The 18563-nt window shown below is 56.3% G+C and overlaps 1 protein-coding gene across 9 annotated transcripts in view; it reads right to left on the bottom strand.

Moving 5' to 3' along the window:
- Positions 1 to 18563, bottom strand: part of pacsin3 (protein kinase C and casein kinase substrate in neurons 3) — a 164348-nt gene that overhangs the window by 80897 nt on the left and 64888 nt on the right. For all 9 annotated transcript variants that reach the window (XM_041197661.1, XM_041197663.1, XM_041197662.1 and 6 more), the window contains 3 exons: positions 12178 to 12334; positions 10270 to 10505; positions 9501 to 9656 (listed from right to left, as the gene is read on the bottom strand). In XM_041197661.1, the coding sequence (XP_041053595.1) occupies positions 9501 to 9656; positions 10270 to 10505; positions 12178 to 12334 (549 nt within the window). The remainder of the gene's footprint in view (positions 1 to 9500; positions 9657 to 10269; positions 10506 to 12177; positions 12335 to 18563) is intronic.

The raw sequence follows: 18563 nt of genomic DNA, 5'->3' as shown, positions 1-18563 counted from the left end.
CCTCCTGCTCTCCGTCCGTCTCTGTCGCTCTCTCCTGCTGTCCGTCCCTCTCTCCGTCCATCCATCTGTCTGTTGCTCTCTCTTTCTCACCTGCTGTCGCTCTCTCCTCCTCTCCGCCCGTCACTCTCTCCGTCCCTCCGTCCGCTCGTCTCCCCGTTCTTCTTTCCGTCCGTCTGCCTGTCTCTCTCTCCTTCTCTCCGTCTGCCTGTCTCTCTCTCCTTCTCTCCGTCTGCCTGTCGCTCTCTCCTTCTCTCCGTCTGTCTGTCGCTCTCTCCTTCTCTCCGTCTGTCTGTCGCTCTCTCCTTCTCTCCGTCTGTCTGTCGCTCTCTCCTTCTCTCCGTCTGTCTGTCGCTCTCTCCTTCTCTCCGTCAGTCTGTCGCTCTCTCCTTCTCTCCGTCAGTCTGTCGCTCTCTCCTTCTCTCCGTCAGTCTGTCGCTCTCTCCTTCTCTCCGTCAGTCTGTCGCTCTCTCCTTCTCTCCGTCTGTCTGTCTGTCGCTCTCTCCTTCTCTCCGTCTGTCTGTCTGTCGCTCTCTCCTTCTCTCCGTCTGTCTGTCTGTCGCTCTCTCCTTCTCTCCGTCTGTCTGTCTGTCGCTCTCTCCTTCTCTCCGTCTGTCTGTCTGTCGCTCTCTCCTTCTCTCCGTCTGTCTGTCTGTCGCTCTCTCCTTCTCTCCGTCTGTCTGTCTGTCGCTCTCTCCTTCTCTCCGTCTGTCTGTCTGTCGCTCTCTCCTTCTCTCCGTCTGTCTGTCTGTCGCTCTCTCCTTCTCTCCGTCTGTCTGTCTGTCGCTCTCTCCTTCTCTCCGTCTGTCTGTCTGTCGCTCTCTCCTTCTCTCCGTCTGTCTGTCTGTCGCTCTCTCCTTCTCTCCGTCTGTCTGTCTGTCGCTCTCTCCTTCTCTCCGTCTGTCTGTCGGTCGCACTCTCCTCTCCGTCTGTCTGTCGCTCTCTCCTCTCCGTCTGTCTGTCTGTCGCTCTCTCCTTCTCTCCGTCTGTCTGTCACTCTCTCCTTCTCTCCGTCTGTCTGTCACTCTCTCCTTCTCTCCGTCTGTCTGTCACTCTCTCCTTCTCTCCGTCTGTCTGTCGGTCTCTCCTTCTCTCCGTCTGTCTGTCACTCTCTCCTTCTCTCCGTCTGTCTGTCGCTCTCTCCTTCTCTCCGTCTGTCTGTCGCTCTCTCCTTCTCTCCGTCTGTCTGTCGCTCTCTCCTTCTCTCCGTCTGTCTGTCGCTCTCTCCTTCTCTCCGTCTGTCTGTCGCTCTCTCCTTCTCTCCGTCTGTCTGTCGCTCTCTCCTTCTCTCCGTCTGTCTGTCGCTCTCTCCTTCTCTCCGTCTGTCTGTCTGTCTGTCTGTCTGTCACTCTCTCCTTCTCTCTGTCTGTCTGTCTGTCGCTCTCTCCTTCTCTCCGTCTGTCTGTCGCTCTCTCCTTCTCTCCGTCTGTCTGTCGCTCTCTCCTTCTCTCCGTCTGTCTGTCTGTCGCTCTCTCCTTCTCTCCGTCTGTCTGTCTGTCGCTCTCTCCTTCTCTCCGTCTGTCTGTCTGTCGCTCTCTCCTTCTCTCCGTCTGTCTGTCTGTCGCTCTCTCCTTCTCTCCGTCTGTCTGTCTGTCGCTCTGTCCTTCTCTCCGTCTGTCTGTCGCTCTCTCCTTCTCTCCGTCTGTCTGTCTGTCGCTCTCTCCTTCTCTCCGTCTGTCTGTCTGTCGCTCTCTCCGTCTCTCCGTCTGTCTGTCTGTCGTTCTCTCCTTCTCTCCGTCTGTCTGTCTGTTGCTCTCCCCTTCTCTCCGTCCGTCTGTCTGTCGGTCTCTCCGTCCCTCCGTCCGCTCGTCTCCCCCTCCTGCTCTCGGCCCATCTCTCCGTCGCTCTCTCCTTCTCTCCGGCTGTTGCTCTCTCCTCCTCTCTGTCCGTCTGTCTGTCGGTCTTTCCGTCCCTCCGTCCGTTTGTCTGTCGCTCTCTCCGTCCCTCCGCCCGTCGGCCTGTCGCTCTCTCTTCCTCTCCGCCTGTCTGCCAGTCGCTCTCTCCGTCACTCCGTCCGTCTGTCTGTCGCTCCCTCCGTCCTTCCGCCCGTCTGTCTGTCGCTCCCTCCGTCCCTAAGCCCGGCTGTCTGTCGCTCCCTCCGTCCCTCCGCCCGTCTGTCTGTCGCTCCCTCCGCCCGTCTGTCTGTCGCTCCCTCCGTCCGTCTGTCTGTCGCTCCCTCCGTCCGTCTGTCTGTCGCTCCCTCCGTCCCTCTGCCCGTCGGTCTGTCGCTCCCTCCGTCCCTCCGCCCGTCGGTCTGTCGCTCCCTCCGTCCCTCCGCCCGTCTGTCTGTCGCTCCCTCCGTCCCTCCGCCCGTCTGTCTGTCGCTCCCTCCGTCCCTCCGCCCGTCTGTCTGTCGCTCCCTCCGTCCCTCCGCCCGTCTGTCTGTCGCTCCCTCCGTCCCTCCGCCCGTCTGTCTGTCGCTCCCTCCGTCCCTCCACCCGTCTGTCTGTCGCTCCCTCCGTCCCTCCGCCAGTCTGTCTGTCGCCCCCTCCGTCCCTCCGCCCGTCTGTCTGTCGCTCCCTCCGTCCCTCCGCCCGTCTGTCTGTCACGCCCTCCGTCCCTCCGCCCGTCTGTCTGTCGCGCCCTCCGTCCCTCCGCCCGTCTGTCTGTCGCTCCCTCCGACCCTCCGCCCGTCTGACTGTCGCTCCCTCCGTCCCTCCGCCCGTCTGTCTGTCGCTCCCTCCGTCCCTACGCCCGTCTGTCGCTCTCTCCGTCCTCTCGTTTCCCCCTCTTATTTTCTGTCCATCTGTCTGTCGCTCTCTCCGTCCTTCCGCCCGTCTGTCTGTTGTTCCCTCCGTCCCTAGGCCCGTCTGTCTGTCGCTCCCTCCGTCCCTCTGCCCGTCTGTCTGCCGCTCCCTCCGACCCTCTGCCCGTCTGTCTGTCGCTCCCTCCGTCCCTCCGCCCGTCTGTCTGTCGCTCCCTCCGTCTCTCCGCCCCTCTGTCTGTCGCTCTCTCCGTCCTCTTGTCTCCCCCTCTTACTTTCTGTCCGTCTGTCTGTCGCTCTCTCCTCCTCTCTGTCCGTCTGTCACTGTCTCCGTCCCTCCGTCCGCTCATCTCCCCCTCCTGCTCTCCGTCCGTCTCTGTCGCTCTCTCCCTCTCTCTGTCTGTGTCTGTCGCTCTCTCCTTCTCTCCGTCAGTCTGTCTGTCGCTCTCTCCTTCTCTCCGTCTGTCTGTCTGTCGCTCTCTCCTTCTCTCCGTCTGTCTGTCTGTCGCTCTCTCCTTCTCTCCGTCTGTCTGTCTGTCGCTCTCTCCTTCTCTCCGTCTGTCTGTCTGTCGCTCTCTCCTTCTCTCCGTCTGTCTGTCTGTCGCTCTCTCCTTCTCTCCGTCTGTCTGTCTGTCGCTCTCTCCTTCTCTCCGTCTGTCTGTCTGTCGCTCTCTCCTTCTCTCCGTCTGTCTGTCTGTCGCTCTCTCCTTCTCTCCGTCTGTCTGTCTGTCGCTCTCTCCTTCTCTCCGTCTGTCTGTCTGTCGCTCTCTCCTTCTCTCCGTCTGTCTGTCTGTCGCTCTCTCCTTCTCTCCGTCTGTCTGTCTGTCGCTCTCTTCTTCTCACCGTCTGTCTGTCTGTCGCTCTCTCCTTCTCTCCGTCTGTCTGTCTGTCGCTCTCTCCTTCTCTCCGTCTGTCTGTCTGTCGCTCGCTCCTTCTCTCCATCTGTCTGTCTGTCGCTCTCTCCTTCTCTCCGTCTGTCTCTCTGTCGCTCTCTCCGTCTGTCTGTCTGTCACTCTCTCCTTCTCTCCGCCCGTCTGTCTGTCGCTCCCTCCGTCCATCTGTCTGTCGCTCCCTCCGTCCCTCCGCCCGTCTGCCTGTCGCTCCCTCTGTCCCTCCGCCCGTCTGTCTGTCGCTCCCTCCGTCCCTCCGCCCGTCTGTCTGTCGCTCCCTCCGTCCTCTCGTCTCCCCCTCCTTTCGGTCCGTCTGTCTGTCGCTCTCTCCTCCTCTCTGTCCGTCTGCCTGTCACTGTCTCCGTCCCTCCGTCCGATCATCTCCCCCTCCTGCTCTCCGTCCGTCTCTGTCGCTCTCTCCTGCTCTCCGTCCCTCTCTCCGTCCATCCATCTGTCTGTTGCTCTCTCTTTCTCACCTGCTGTCGCTCTCTCCTCCTCTCCGCCCGTCACTCTCTCCGTCCCTCCGTCCGCTCGTCTCCCCGTTCTTCTTTCCGTCCGTCTGCCTGTCTCTCTCTCCTTCTCTCCGTCTGCCTGTCTCTCTCTCCTTCTCTCCGTCTGTCAGTCTGTCGCTCTCTCCTTCTCTCCGTCTGTCTGTCTGTCGCTCTCTCCTTCTCTCCGTCTGTCTGTCTGTCGCTCCCTCCGTCCCTCCGCCCGTCTGTCTCTCGCTCCCTCCGCCCGTCTGTCTGTCGCTCCCTCCGCCCGTCTGTCTGTCGCTCCCTCCGCCCGTCTGTCTGTCGCACCCTCCGTCCCTCCGCCCGTCTGTCTGTCGCTCCCTCCGACCCTCCGCCCGTCTGTCTGTCGCTCTCTCGTTCTCTCCGTCCGTCTGTCTGTCGCTCTCTCCTGCTCTCCATCCCTCTCTCTGTCGCTATCTCCTTCCCTCCGTCTGGCCTTCTGTCCGTCTGTCTGTCGCTCCCCTCCGTCCGCGCCTCTCTGTCGCTCCCCTCCGTCCGCGCCTCTCTGTCGCTCCCCTCCGTCCGCGCCTCTCTGTCGCTCCCCTCCGTCCGCGCCTCTCTGTCGCTCCCCTCCGTCCGCGCCTCTCTGTCGCTCCCCTCCGTCCGCGCCTCTCTGTCGCTCCCCTCCGTCCGCGCCTCTCTGTCGCTCCCCTCCGTCCGCGCCTCTCTGTCGCTCCCCTCCGTCCGCGCCTCTCTGTCGCTCCCCTCCGTCCGCGCCTCTCTGTCGCTCCCTTCCGTCCGCGCCTCTCTGTCGCTCCCTCCGCCCGCACCTCTCTGTCGCTCCCACCGCCCGCAGCTCTCTGTCGCTCCCTCCGCCCACGCCTATCTGTCGCTCCCTCCTTCTCTCCGTCCGTCGCTCCCTCCTTCTCTCCATCCGTCGCTCCCTCCTTCTCTCTGTCCGTCGCTCCCTCCTTCTCTCTGTCCGTCGCTCCCTCCTTCTCTCTGTCCGTCGCTCCCTCCTTCTCTCTGTCCGTCGCTCCCTCCTTCTCTCTGTCCGTCGCTCCCTCCTTCTCTCCATCCGTCTGTCTGTCGCTCCCTCCTTCTCTCTGTCCGACTGTCCGTCGCACCCTCCTTCTCTCCTTTCGTCTGTCCGTCGCTCTCACAGTCCCTTCGTCCGTCTGTCTGTTGCTCTCTCCATCCCTCCGTCCGTCGGTCTGTCACTCTCTCCGTCCCTCCGTCCGTCTGTCTGTCACTCTCTCCGTCCCTCCGTCCGCTCGTCTCCCCCTCCTGCTCTCGGCCTGTCTCTCTGTCGCTCTCTCCTTCTCTCCGGCTGTTGCTCTCTCCTCCTCTCCGTCTGTCTGTCTGTCAGTCTCTCCTCCTCTCCGCCCGTCTGTCTGTCGCTCTCTCCTCCTCTCCGCCTGTCTGTCTGTCGCTCTCTCCTCCTCTCCGCCCGTCTGCCTGTCGCTCTCTCCTCCTCTCCGCCCGTCTGCCTGTCGCTCTCTCCTCCTCTCCGCCCGTCTGCCTGTCGCTCTCTCCTTCTCTCCGCCCGTCTGTCTGTCGCTCCCTCCGTCCCTCCGCCCGTCTGTCTGTCGCTCCCTCCGTCCCTCCGCCCGTCTGTCTGTCGCTCCCTCCGTCCTTCCGCAAATCTGTCTGTCGCTCCCTCCGTACTGCCGCCCGTCTGTCTGTCACTCCCTCCATCCCTCCGCCCGTCCGTCTGTCGCTCCCTCCGCCCGTCTGTCTGTCGCTCCCTCCGCCCGTCTGTCTGTCGCTCCCTCCGCCCGTCTGTCTGTCGCTCCCTCCGTCCCTCCGCCCGTCTGTCTGTCACTTCCTCCGTCCCTCCGCCCATCTGTCTGTCACTGTCTCCGTCCCTCCGTCCGCTCATCTCCCCCTCCTGCTCTCCGTCCATCTCTGTCGCTCCCTCCTGCTCTCCGTCCATCTGTCTGTCAGTTGCTCTCTCCTTCTCGCCGTCTGTCGCTCTCTCCTCCTCTCCGTCCGTCTGTCTGTCGCTCTCTCCTGCTCTCTGTCCCTCTCTCCGTCGCTATCTCATTCCCTCCGTCTGTCCGTCTGGCCTTCTGTCTGTTGCTCTCTCCTTCTCTACGTCCGTCCGTCTGTCGCTCTCTCCTCCTCTACATCCGTCCGTCTGTCGCTCTCTCCTCCTCTACGTCCCTCCGTCTGTCGCTCTCTCCTTCTCTCCGGCTGTTGATCTCTCCTCCTCTCCGTCCGTCTGTCTGTCGGTCTCTCCTCCTCTCTGTCCATCTGGCTGTCGCTCTCCCCGTCCCTCCGTCCATCTGTCATTCTCTCTGTCCCTCCGTCCGTCTGTCTGTCGCTCTCTCCGTCCCTCCGTCTGCTCGTCTCCCCCTCCTGCTCTCGGCCCTTCTCTCCGTCGCTCTCTCCTTCCCTCCGTCCGCTCGTCTCCCCCTCCTGCTCTTGGCCCGTCTCGCCATCGCTCTCTCCTTCTCTCCGGCTGTTGATCTCTCCTCCTCTCCGTCCATCTGTCTGTCGGTCTCTCCTCCTCTCCGTCCATCTGTCTGTCACTCTCTCCGTCCCTCCGTCCGTCTGTCTGTCATTCTCTCTGTCCCTCTGTCCGTCTGTCTGTCGCTCTCTCCGTCCCTCCGTCCACTCGTCTCCCCCTCCTGCTCTCGGCCCATCTCTCCGTCGCTCTCTCCGTCCCTCCGTCCGCTCGTCTCGCCCACCTGCTCTTGGCCTGTCTCTCTGTCGCTCTCTCCTTCTCTCCGGCTGTTGCTCTCTCCTCCTCTCTGTCCGTCTGTCTGTCGGTCTCTCATCCTCTCCGTCTGCCTGTCGCTCTCTCTTCCTCTCCGCCCGTCTGCCTGTCGCTCTCTCCGTCACTCCGCCCGTCTACCTGTCGCTCTCTCCGTCAATCCGCCCGTCTGTCTGTCGCTCCCGCCGTCCTTCCGCCCGTCTGTCTGTCGCTCCCTCTGTCCCTCCGCCCGTCTGTCTGTCGCTCCCTCCGTCCTTCCGCCCGTCTGTCTGTCGCTCCCTCCGTCCTTCCGCCCGTCTGTCTGTCGCTCCCTCCGTCCTTCCGCCCGTCTGTCTGTCGCTCCCTCCGTCCGTCTGTCTGTGGCTCTCTCCGTCCCTCCGCCCGTCTGCCTGTCGCTCTCTCCGTCACTCCGCCCGTCTGCCTGTCGCTCTCTCCGTCACTCCGCCCGTCTGCCTGTCCCTCTCTCCGTCACTCCGCCCGTCTGCCTGTCCCTCTCTCCGTCACTCCGCCCGTCTGCCTGTCGCTCTCTCCGTCACTCCGCCCGTCTGTCTGTCGCTCCCTCCGTCCCTCCGCCCGTCTGTCTGTCGCCCCCTCCGTCCCTCCGCCCGTCTGTCTGTCGCACCCTCCGTCCCTCCGCCCGTCTGTCTGTCGCTCCCTCCGACCCTCCGCCCGTCTGTCTGTCGCTCCCTCCGTCCTTCCGCCGGCCTGACTGTCGCTGCCTCCGTCCCTACGCCCATCTGTCTGTCGCTCCCTCCATCCGTCTCTCCGTCGCCCCCTCCGTCCGTCTCTCCGTCGCCCCCTCCGTCCGTCTCTCCGTCGCCCCCTCCGTCCGTCTCTCCGTCGCCCCCTCCGTCCGTCTCTCCGTCGCCCCCTCCGTCCGTCTCTCCGTCGCCCCCTCCGTCCGTCTCTCCGTCGCCCCCTCCGTCCGTCTCTCCGTCGCCCCCTCCGTCCGTCTCTCCGTCGCCCCCTCCGTCCGTCTCTCCGTCGCCCCCTCCGTCCGTCTCTCCGTCGCCCCCTCCGTCCGTCTCTCCGTCGCCCCCTCCGTCCGTCTCTCCGTCGCCCCCTCCGTCCGTCTCTCCGTCGCCCCCTCCGTCCGTCTCTCCGTCGCCCCCTCCGTCCGTCTCTCCGTCGCCCCCTCCGTCCGTCTCTCCGTCGCCCCCTCCGTCCGTCTCTCCGTCGCCCCCTCCGTCCGTCTCTCCGTCGCCCCCTCCGTCCGTCTCTCCGTCGCCCCCTCCGTCCGTCTCTCCGTCGCCCCCTCCGTCCGTCTCTCCGTCGCCCCCTCCGTCCGTCTCTCCGTCGCCCCCTCCGTCCGTCTCTCCGTCGCCCCCTCCGTCCGTCTCTCCGTCGCCCCCTCCGTCCGTCTCTCCGTCGCCCCCTCCGTCCGTCCGTCCGTCGCCCCCTCCGTCCGTCCGTCCGTCGCCCCCTCCGTCCGTCCGTCCGTCGCCCCCTCCGTCCCTCCGTCCGTCGCTCTCTCCGTCCCTCTGTCCGCCCGTCTCCCCGTTCTTTCCGTCCCTCCGTCTGTCGCTCTCTCAGTCCCTCTGTCTGTCATCTCTCCGTCCTTCTCTCCGTCCGCCCATCTCCCCGTCCTTTCCGTCCATCCGTCTGTCGCTCTCTCCATCCCTCCGTCCGCCCGTCTCCCCGTCCTTCTCTCCGTCCGCCCGTCTCCCCGTCCTTCTCTCCGTCCGCCCGTCTCCCCGTCCTTCTCTCCGTCCGCCCGTCTCCCCGTCCTTCTCTCCGTCCCTCCGTCTGTCGCTCTCTTCGTCCCTCCATCTGTCCGTCTTTCGCTCTCTCCGTCCCTCCGTCCGCCCGTCTCCCCATCCTTTCCGCCTGTCCGTCTGTCGCTCTCTCCGTCCCTCTGTCCGCCCGTCTCCCCGTCCTTTCCGCCCGTCCGTCTGTCGCTCTCTCCGTCCCTCCGTCCACTCATCTCCCCGTCCTTCTCTCCGCTCGTCTGTCTGTCGCTCTCTCCTTCTCTCCGCCCGTCTGTCTGTCGCTCTCTCCTTCTCTCCGCCCGTCTGTCTGTCGCTCTCTCCTTCTCTCCGTCCGTCTGTCTGTCGCTCTCTCCTTCTCTCCGTCCGTCTGTCTGTCGCTCTCTCCTTCTCTCCGTCCGTCGCTCTCTCCATCTCTCCGTCCGTCTGTCCGTCGCTCTCTCCTTCTGTCTGTCCGTCGCTCTCTCCTTCTGTCTGTCCGTCGCTCTCTCCTTCTGTCTGTCTGTCGCTCTCTCCTTCTGTCTGTCCGTCGCTCTCTCCTTCTCTCCGTCTGTCTGTCGCTCTCTCCTTCTCTCCGCCTGTCTGTCTGTCGCTCTCTCCTTCTCTCCGCCTGTCTGTCTGTCGCTCTCTCCTTCTCTCCGCCTGTCTGTCTGTCGCTCTCTCCTTCTCTCCGCCTGTCTGTCTGTCGCTCTCTCCTTCTCTCCGCCTGTCTGTCTGTCGCTCTCTCCTTCTCTCCGCCTGTCTGTCTGTCGCTCTCTCCTTCTCTCCGCCTGTCTGTCTGTCGCTCTCTCCTTCTCTCCGCCTGTCTGTCTCTCTCTCCTTCTCTCCGCCTGTCTGTCGCTCTCTCCTTCTCTCTGCCTGTCTGTCGCTCTCTCCTTCTCTCCGCCTGTCTGTCTGTCGCTCTCTCCTTCTCTCCGCCTGTCTGTCTGTCGCTCTCTCCTTCCCTCTGCCTGTCTGTCTGTCGCTCTTTCCTTCTCTGACTGCCTTGTCTCTCTGTCGCTCTCTCCTTCTCTCTCTGTCTGTCACTCTGACCTTCTCCACTTCCCGTGAGCTTCTCTCCACGCGGTCCTTCAGTTTATGGAGTTGATCGGGGGACATTGAATGGTCGGCTCTGCCATTGGTTTCACGGGTCCGTGCGGTGCGCTCTTCCTTGCACGCGCTGTGGTAATTGTGTTTGGCCAGCTCCACCTGTGACACAGTGTTAACAGCTAATAAACAGTGCAGATCAACAACAGAGAGCTAGACTCAGGGAATTGAATAACTCTGCAATATACAAGTCCAGAGTTCGCTCACACTCTTACTCTCAACCAGGGAATAAGCTCACAAATTAGCAACATCGCAGCTTTGCTGGTGAGGAGTTCAAACTTCCTCGCTCGGATCGATTTGCTGTGAGCCTCCCGGCTGCAAAATACCCAGCAGCCAAGACCAATTGAAACTCATTCCACAGCAAAAAGGGGAACTCGAGAAACCAGCCTGCCCCGTGAGGGGGGAACTCGAGAAACCAGCCCGCCCCGTGAGGGGGGAACTCGAGAAACCAGCCCGCCCCATGAGGGGGGATCTCGAGAAACCGGCCCGCCCTGTGAGGGGGGAACTCGAGAAACCGGCCCGCCCCGTGAGGGGGGAACTCGAGAAACCGGCCCGCCCCGTGAGGGGGGAACTCGAGAAACCGGCCCGCCCAGTGAGGGGGGGTTGATTAGGGTTTGATACGTATTAACAGAGATGATTTCTCCCTCCTTCCAATAGGTTGACTACATCCAGTGAGACAGAATCTGTGATCCACATCAGCCAGTGACAGCCTCACCTCCTTCAGCTTTTTCAGCCAGGGTTTTTGTGCCTTGTGGAACTCATCGTCGGCCTCCTTGCTCTCCCTGAAGCCTCCGATCAGCTGTCTGTGAAAGGCCTCCTTCTGCCATTGCTTCACTCTCTCAGAGTCCACAGCCGACAAATGGTTCCGCACCTCGAGGTGAAGCTCACTCAATCTGTCTGCAGCCGTCATGAAGGCATGCCAAGCTTTCTCCAGAGTACCGTACTGTGCTCCTGGAGAGGCGGGGAGAGGATGAGCCGGGCGAAAGAGTGGGGCGGGGTGGGGGGGCAGTTGGTGTGGGGAGGGCGAGAGGTGCAAATCAAGGTTAGGGTATGGGGAAGATGAAACACTTAAACATGGAAATATTTACCAGGTACTGGGAGTGCATACAACCCAAAACCCAGCAGTGATTCCCCCCATCCTCCCCGGCTCAGCAGACACCACCCATCTTCATCCAGACTTCATGCACGCCCCCCACTCCCCGTCACAACCAAGTGGAAGCCCCTCCTCCCAACTGTGCAGCCTGCTCTTCCTCCCCCTCCTCCCAACAGCCAGGACCATCCCAGAGCCAGAAAAAATATCCATTCAAATCCCAATCCTTCAGACTTCAGCAAAAATATCCAGTCTGACATGCCCAGTGCAACACCGAGGGAGCAGCACCCTGTCGGAGGGTCGGTGCCGAGGGAGCAGCACCCTGTCGGAGGGTCGGTGCCGAGGGAGCAGCACCCTGTCGGAGGGTCGGTGCAGAGGGAGCAGCACCCTGTCGGAGGGTCGGTGCCGAGGGAGCAGCACCCTGTCGGAGGGTCGGTGCCGAGGGAGCAGCACCCTGTCGGAGGGTCGGTGCCGAGGGAGCAGCACCCTGTCGGAGGGTCGGTGCCGAGGGAGCAGCACCCTGTCGGAGGGTCGGTGCCGAGGGAGCAGCACCCTGTCGGAGGGTCGGTGCCGAGGGAGCAGCACCCTGTCGGAGGGTCGGTGCCGAGGGAGCAGCACCCTGTCGGAGGGTCGGTGCCGAGGGAGCAGCACCCTGTCGGAGGGTCGGTGCCGAGGGAGCAGCACCCTGTCGGAGGGTCGGTGCCGAGGGAGCAGCACCCTGTCGGAGGGTCGGTGCCGAGGGAGCAGCACCCTGTCGGAGGGTCAATGCCGAGGGAGCAGCACCCTGTTGGAGGGTCGGTGACGAGGGAGCAGCACCCTGTCGGAGGGTCGGTGCCGAGGGAGCAGCACCCTGTCGGAGGGTCGGTGCCAAGGGAGCAGCACCCTGTCGGAGGGTCAATGCCGAGGGAGCAGCAACCTGTCAGAGGGTCGATGCCGAGGGAGCAGCACCTTGTCGGAGGGTCAGTATAGAAGATGTGCTGAGGAGGTGGTTATAAAGCCTCTATGACACTATTTGATAAGAGCAGTGAGTTCTGTCTTGTATCCTGATCAACACTGTCAACAAAAAAGAACAGATGTGCTGCTCAGTATCTCATCACTCTTTATGGAATTTTACTGTGCACAAGTTGGCTCATTTATTACTTACATTACAACAGTGACTACACTTCAAAAGGACTTCACTGTAGAAAACACTTTGGGACTGAGGAAGTGACATTTCCTGAGTGATAGTGGAAAAGGAGGCGGGGGGGTGCAAAGGGGGGAGCGCGCAAAGGCAACAGTGACCCCCCATGGGGCAGGAGCGAGCCCCCCCCACAGAAACGGAGCAAGCCCCACCATCTTCGGGGAAGAATTGAGCCCTGCCGGGGTGGGAATGAGCCCCAGGGCTGCTTCCTCTCCCCCTCGCCTAAGCTGACTGACATACATGCTCCAGGGGTGAAGATACACTGACTGGCAGGGTCCACTTCCTGCCTGTGTTCAGTGGGGTGGGTGTTCCCTGTTGGGGTAAGTGGGTATTCCACTCCGCAGAATATTTACCTTTCTCCACCAGGGTTTTCCATTTCTGCGACCAGCTGGTCAGTTTCTGTGCGTACTGCTTCTCAATACGTGCCCGCTCCTGGAAACAGTTGAGCAGCTGACTGCAGAGACGGTGACCGTCATCAAACCGCTTCACCGTTCGCCTATAATGTCCTGGCTTCAGAGAGAGGATAGACACCGTGAGGAGAAACATCACACAGTGGCTGGGTGGGGAGGGGGCGCATCACACGGCAAGCCGGAGGGTGTCATGAAGCTATTAAATATATATAATATTTTGGAAAATATTTTTCTTTTAAAATAGAGGTTCAGTCAATGGGTATGCCTTAATTGGATTAAAGCCAGCTAGTCTGGGTGCTTTGATGTGCATTAGTTTTGATATGTAAGAGAGATCGTGTGCGCCCGCATTTTTTGAATAGAACATTCAAGAAGTAGGGTGAAAACTTGACGCTTTTCAAACAGCTACCAAGCAACATGTTTATATCACTAATAAAATTGGTACTGTGAAAGGGGTTTTATTGTTAAAAGATGAAGTTCAAAGAGGTTGTTGATACAATGAGAATTTATATTCAATTGGGCTGGTAGGTATAACTCAGTAGTTTTTGGGTGTATAGGTAGAGGCAATGTAAGATCAAAAGGCAGCTGAAAGCCTCCAGCTGGCTCCACAGTGAAAAGAACCTCATTTTGAATTTGTAAGCTGAAAATGCTTTGCCTGGTGTTTGGTTAAGTCGACGGGATGCCTTAATGGAGATTAGTTTGGGAATTTGTTAAAAGTTATGATAGTAGTAATTTATAGTCATGTGTACGTATATATTTTAACCTGTGTAAATTAATGTTTAATTTAGTTTAATGTAAAATCTCGAGAACTAGTGGTCTGATTCCTGAGTTTAGAGTTGCTTCTCAAACATACCACTTAAAATTATAGGTTATGACAGTTGTTTAAAGTTTCCCTCTGGGATTTTTAAAAAATAACTTTGCTTTACCAACTGCATCGGTCAGAACAATTGGGGGCTGTGTCGGGATAAATAATATTTCTAAGTCCTCAATTGGTTAGAAATTGATGAATCTTAAAGCTTACGGGTATGAGAGGCACTTTGAATTCAGGAGTTGGTGAGGTATTTTAGAATTGGTGAGACTGCAAGATGGCTTTGGTAATTGCTAAGACTTGTCTGGGAGTAGAAGAGATAACTCTGATTGGTTGGAGAGAATAACCTAAAGTAAGTTAACAGAGTTGGCAGATAAATTACAATTTGGGTTACCTGGAGGAGCTAGGAAATCTGATATAGTTAAAAGTATAGAACAGCACCTACAGTTGGAAGTGAAACCTGACACCAGTGAGTCACAGCTGGAGGTAGTGAGACTTCAGTTGCAAATGAAAAAGCTCGAATTAGAAGCAAAGGACAGAGAAATGGCTTTTAAAAGGGAATTGGAAATTGTAAAGATAGAGTAGGAAAGAGAGAGAGAGAGAGAGAGAGAGAGAGAATTCTAACTGAAAATATTGGCTGTTTACATTTGTACAAGCTCTTCCAAAGTTTGAGGAAAAATACATTGAAGCAGTCTTTATTTCATTTGAGAAGCTAGCTAAACAGATGAAATGGCCCCAGGAATACTGGACATTATCATTACAATCTAAGTTATTAAGTAGGAGGCTTGAGGTATATGCATTGCTTTCAGAAGAAATGTTGGTGAATTATGATGTGGTGAAAAAAGCTATTTTGAGTGCATATGAGTTGGTTTCTGAAGCATACAGGCAGAAAGTTAGCAATATGAGAAAAGAGCCTGGGGAAACTTAACAGTGCTCCTCTCTGCAGATGCTGCCAGACCTGCTGAGGTTTTCCAGGTATTTTTGTTTTTATTTTGGATTTCCAGCATCCGCAGTTTTTTGCTTTTACCTTATTGTTTAATTGACTGCCACTTCTCTTCAAGGAATGCCTACCTTGAAGAAGTATTGCTCTTCTCTCCGACAGGATTTCCGTATCTCTCTTTTGCCTTGTTCACCTTCATTGCTTTCCATTTCTCTCCTGGTGTTTGACAAGGTGCTTATTAAAACCTGCTTTCACAGCCATATTTCCTTCCTCAGTGACTGTCTCCGTCTCCGACTTACCCCACATGGATTTCAAGTGAAGTTCCACCCCTCATGTTTCGAACCCACCCAGGATTATAGATATCTCCGGGACATACAACACTCCTCGGACTGCTGTTCTCGTCGCATTCTGAGATCCACACTCAGTACCATGCACCGCCATATGAATACACTCGACCTCTCCCTCCAGCAGCACCACCGTACCCTTTTTCAAAGCTGCGCATGCCCCCAGTTTCATTTTATTCTTCGTCTCATCCGGCGCCTCAACAGGAAACTTTGTCTCTTTCTTTTAGGTACAAAGGAATGCAAGCTCCAACAACTCATCGACACCAACACCCCTCCACCCCTGCCTGTCCCCAACCCATCTTCCAATCCCAGCCCCGGCCATGTATTCAGCATAGCCCCTGGCCTTCTCCTCTCCGACGCTGAACGTTCAGTGCCCAGCAAAGGACTTAGTTCCATACCCTTACACACTCATCTCAATGAATTTTGAGCTTGGCATGATGCTGAACTCTTCTTCCGCCGCCTTCGTCTCTGTGCTCACTTCTTTGGGCAGGAGTCCTCTCCCCGTTCAACGGATCCTTTTACCCACCTCCAATATTCTCCCTCCACCTGGACCCCTCCCTCAGGATTCTTACCTTCTCTTGATCTTTTCTTGAGAACTGTCGGCGTGACATTAGTCGTCTCAATTTCTCTGCTCCTCTCACCCACTCTAATCTGTCTTTCTCTGAACTTGCTGCACTCCGTTCTCTCAGGTCCAACCCTAACATTGTCATCAAACCCACTGACATGGGTGGGGCTGTTGTTGTCTGGCGCACTGACCTCTACCTCGCAGAGGCTGAGCGTCAACTCACAGACACTTCCTCCTACCTCCCCATGGACCATGACCCCACCACTTAACATCAAGCCATTGTTTCCAGGACTGTTACTGACCTCATCTCCTCTGGAGATCTTCCTTCCACAGCTTCCAACCTGACAGTCACCCAACCTCGGATGGCCCGCTTCTATCTCTTACCCAAAATCCACAAACAGGACTGTCCCAGCAGACCGATCATGTCAGCCTGCTCCTGCCCCATGGAACTCATTTCTTGCTATCTTGACTCCATTCTCTCTCCCCTTGTCCAGTCCCTTCCCACCTACATCCGTGATTCCTCTGACACCTTACATCATATTAACAATTTCCAGTTCCCTGGCCCCAACCACCTCCTCTTCACCATGGACGTCTAATCCCTCTACACCTCCATTCCCCACCGGGATGGTCTGATGGCTCTCCAATTCTTCCTCGAACAGAGACCCGAACAATCCCATCCACCATTACTCTCCTCCTTCTGGCTGAACTAGTTCTCACACTGAACAATTTTTCCTTAAACTCCTCTCACTTCCTCCAAATAAAAGGTGTGGCTCTGGGTACCTGCATAGGCCCCAGCTATGCCTGTCTCTTTATGGGGTATGTGGAACATTCCTTATTCCAGTCCTACTCCGGCCCCCTCCCAAAACTTTTTCTCTGGTACATCGATGATTACTTTGGTGCTGCTTCATGCTCTCATCTGGATTTGGAAAAATGTATTAATTTTGCTTCCAATTTCCATCCATCCATCATTTTCACATGGTCCATCTCTGACACTTCCCTTCACTTCATTGACCTCTGTGTCTCAATTTCTGGTGATAGACTGTCCACCAATATTCATTACAAGCCTACCGACTCCCACAGCTACCTCAACTACAGCTCCTCACACCCTGCTTACTATAAGGACTCCATCCCATTCTCTCAGTTCCTTCGCCTCTGTCGCATCTGTTCTGATGATGCCACTTTCAAAAACAGTTCCTCTGACATGTCCTCCTTCTTCCTGAACCGAGGTTTTCCACCCATGGTCGTTGACAGGGCCCTTAACCGTGTTCGGCCGATCTCCCGCGCATCTGCTCTCACACCTTCTTCTCCCGTCCCCCTTGTCCTCACTTATCACCCCACCTGCCTCCGCATTCAAAGGATCATCCTCCGCTATTTCCGCCTACTCCAGCATGATGCCACCACCAAACACATCTTCCCTTCACCCCCCTGGCGGCATTCCGTAGGGATCGTTCCCTCTGGGACATCCAGGTCCACTCCTCCATCACCCCCTACACCTCAACCCCCTCCCACAGCACCTTCCCATGCAACCGCAGAAGGTGCAACACCTGCCCCTTTACTTTTCCCTCTCCTTACCGGCCAAGGGCCCAAACACTCATTTCAAGTGAAGCAGCATTTCACTTGCACTTTCTTCAATTTAGTCTACTGCATTCGTTGCTCCCAATGCTGTTTCCTCTACATTGGAGAGACCAAACACAGACTGGGTGATGGCTTTGCAGAACACCTTCGGTCTGTCTGCAAGCATTACCCAGACCTCCCTGTCGCTTGCCATTTCAACACTCCACCCTGCTCTCATGCCCACATGTCCATCCTTGGCTTGCTGCATTGTTCTAGTAAAGCTCAACGCAAACTGGAGGAACAGCACTTCATCTTCCGACTAGGCACTTTACAGCCTTCCGGACTAATAATTGAGTTCAACAACTTTAGATCATGAACTCTCTCTTCCATCCCCACCCCCTTTCCAATTTCACCCCTCCCCCTTTTTTTCCCAATAATTTATACAGATTTTTCTTTTCCCACCTACTTCCATTATTTTTTAAATGTATTTCCATCCATTGTTTTATCTCTACCTTTTAGCCTTTTTTGATTCCTTCACCCCACTAGGGCTATCTGTACCTTGCTTGTCCTGCTTTCTACCCTTAATTAGCACATTCCCTAGATCATATCACCACCTTCAACACCTCTTTGTCCTTTTGTCTGTGACATCTCCACCTATCACTGTCCCTCTATCCAGTTCTACTTGTCCCACCGTCCCCTAAACTAGCTTATATTTCACCTCTCTTCTATTTTTACTTAGTTCTGTTGAAGGGTTATTCGGACTCAAAACATTAACCGTGCTCCTCTCCACAGATGCTGCCAGACCTGCTGAGTTCTTCCAGGTATTTTTGTTTTTGTTTTGGGGAAACTTATATTGAGTTTGAAATAGTAAAACAAAGTAATTTTGACCGGCGGATGCGGGCGTTAAAAATAGAAACAACCTATGCAGCTCCTAGGGAAGTCATTCTTTTGGAAGAATTTAACGATTCAATCCCTTCGGTAGTGAGAACTCGTGTGGAGGAACAGAGGGTTGATTCTGTAAGACAAGCAGCAGAGCTAGCTGATGATTATGAGTTAGTTCATAGAGCTAAACATTTTTTCTGTCACCTTTTCAAATTGGAAAAGGATGAAAGGTGGGGGGGGGGTGTGTGGTGGGGGGGGAAAGGTGAAAGGAAGGCAAGTAGTCAGGGAAAAGGAGTAGCTGGAAGTTCCCAGGAAGTTTTTTCTCAGAACAAAAAGGAAGGTGAAGGTAGAAGTGACATTCAAAAATTGAGGGGTTTTCATTGTAATAAAGTGGGGCACATGAAGTCAGTGTGTTGGAGGTTGCAGGGAAAATCTATTAGAATTATTGGGGTACAGAAAAGCTCTGGAAGTAAAAGTACTATGGATGCTGAGGTTCAGGCAAAGGAGAAACCAGTGGTTTGTGCACAGGTGAAACGGAGAATCAGTGAAAGGTAAAGAAGTGGGAATGTGTTCACAGTTTACTCAAGAGAATTCTGAGGAGCAGGTTACAGAAATGTTTAAAGACTTTATATGTGAGGGAAAGTCTTTCCATGTGTTTGGGTGGAGTAACTAAAGATGTTAAAATATTAAGAGACGCAGGGGCCAGTCAATCCTTAATGTTGTGGGATAGTGACATTTGTTGTTCAGAGGGAGTGTTGCAGGAGAGGGTGGGGTTCATGCAGATGCTAAATTTATTCCATTGTGGAAGGTAAATTTAAAGAGCAGATGGAAGACGGGTGAAGTTCTCATTGGAGTGGTGGAAAAATGCTCATTGCAGGGGTTCAAGTTATTCTGGGTAATGATATAGCTGGATCACAAATGTGGCTGATGCCTATGGTAGTTGAGCAGCCTGTAGAAGTGTTTTCAATAGAAGTGCTACAGGAAGAGCATCCTGGATTATTTCCTGACTGTTATAACGGGATCAAAGGCCCATCGGGAAGAACAAAATAAACAAGATAAGCAGGCAGTTCAAGGGCAAGAAGAAGGTGTTGAAATCCAATTAGCTGGCACAGTATTTGATAATATTGGTCAGGAGGAAGGAATGCAGGACAGTTTAGTTTAAGTGTTTAACTCAAAGAGGTTAGTGGAGTTACAGAAAAATGATTTTCAATTAAAACAGTTGTATCATAAAGCTTATTC

The sequence above is a fragment of the Carcharodon carcharias genome, chromosome 10 (genome assembly GCF_017639515.1).
Source record: "Carcharodon carcharias isolate sCarCar2 chromosome 10, sCarCar2.pri, whole genome shotgun sequence".
NCBI classification, from domain to species: domain Eukaryota; kingdom Metazoa; phylum Chordata; class Chondrichthyes; order Lamniformes; family Lamnidae; genus Carcharodon; species Carcharodon carcharias.
The sequence above is the reverse complement of the archived record's forward strand: the minus strand, read 5'-3'. Positions and strand labels throughout refer to the sequence as shown.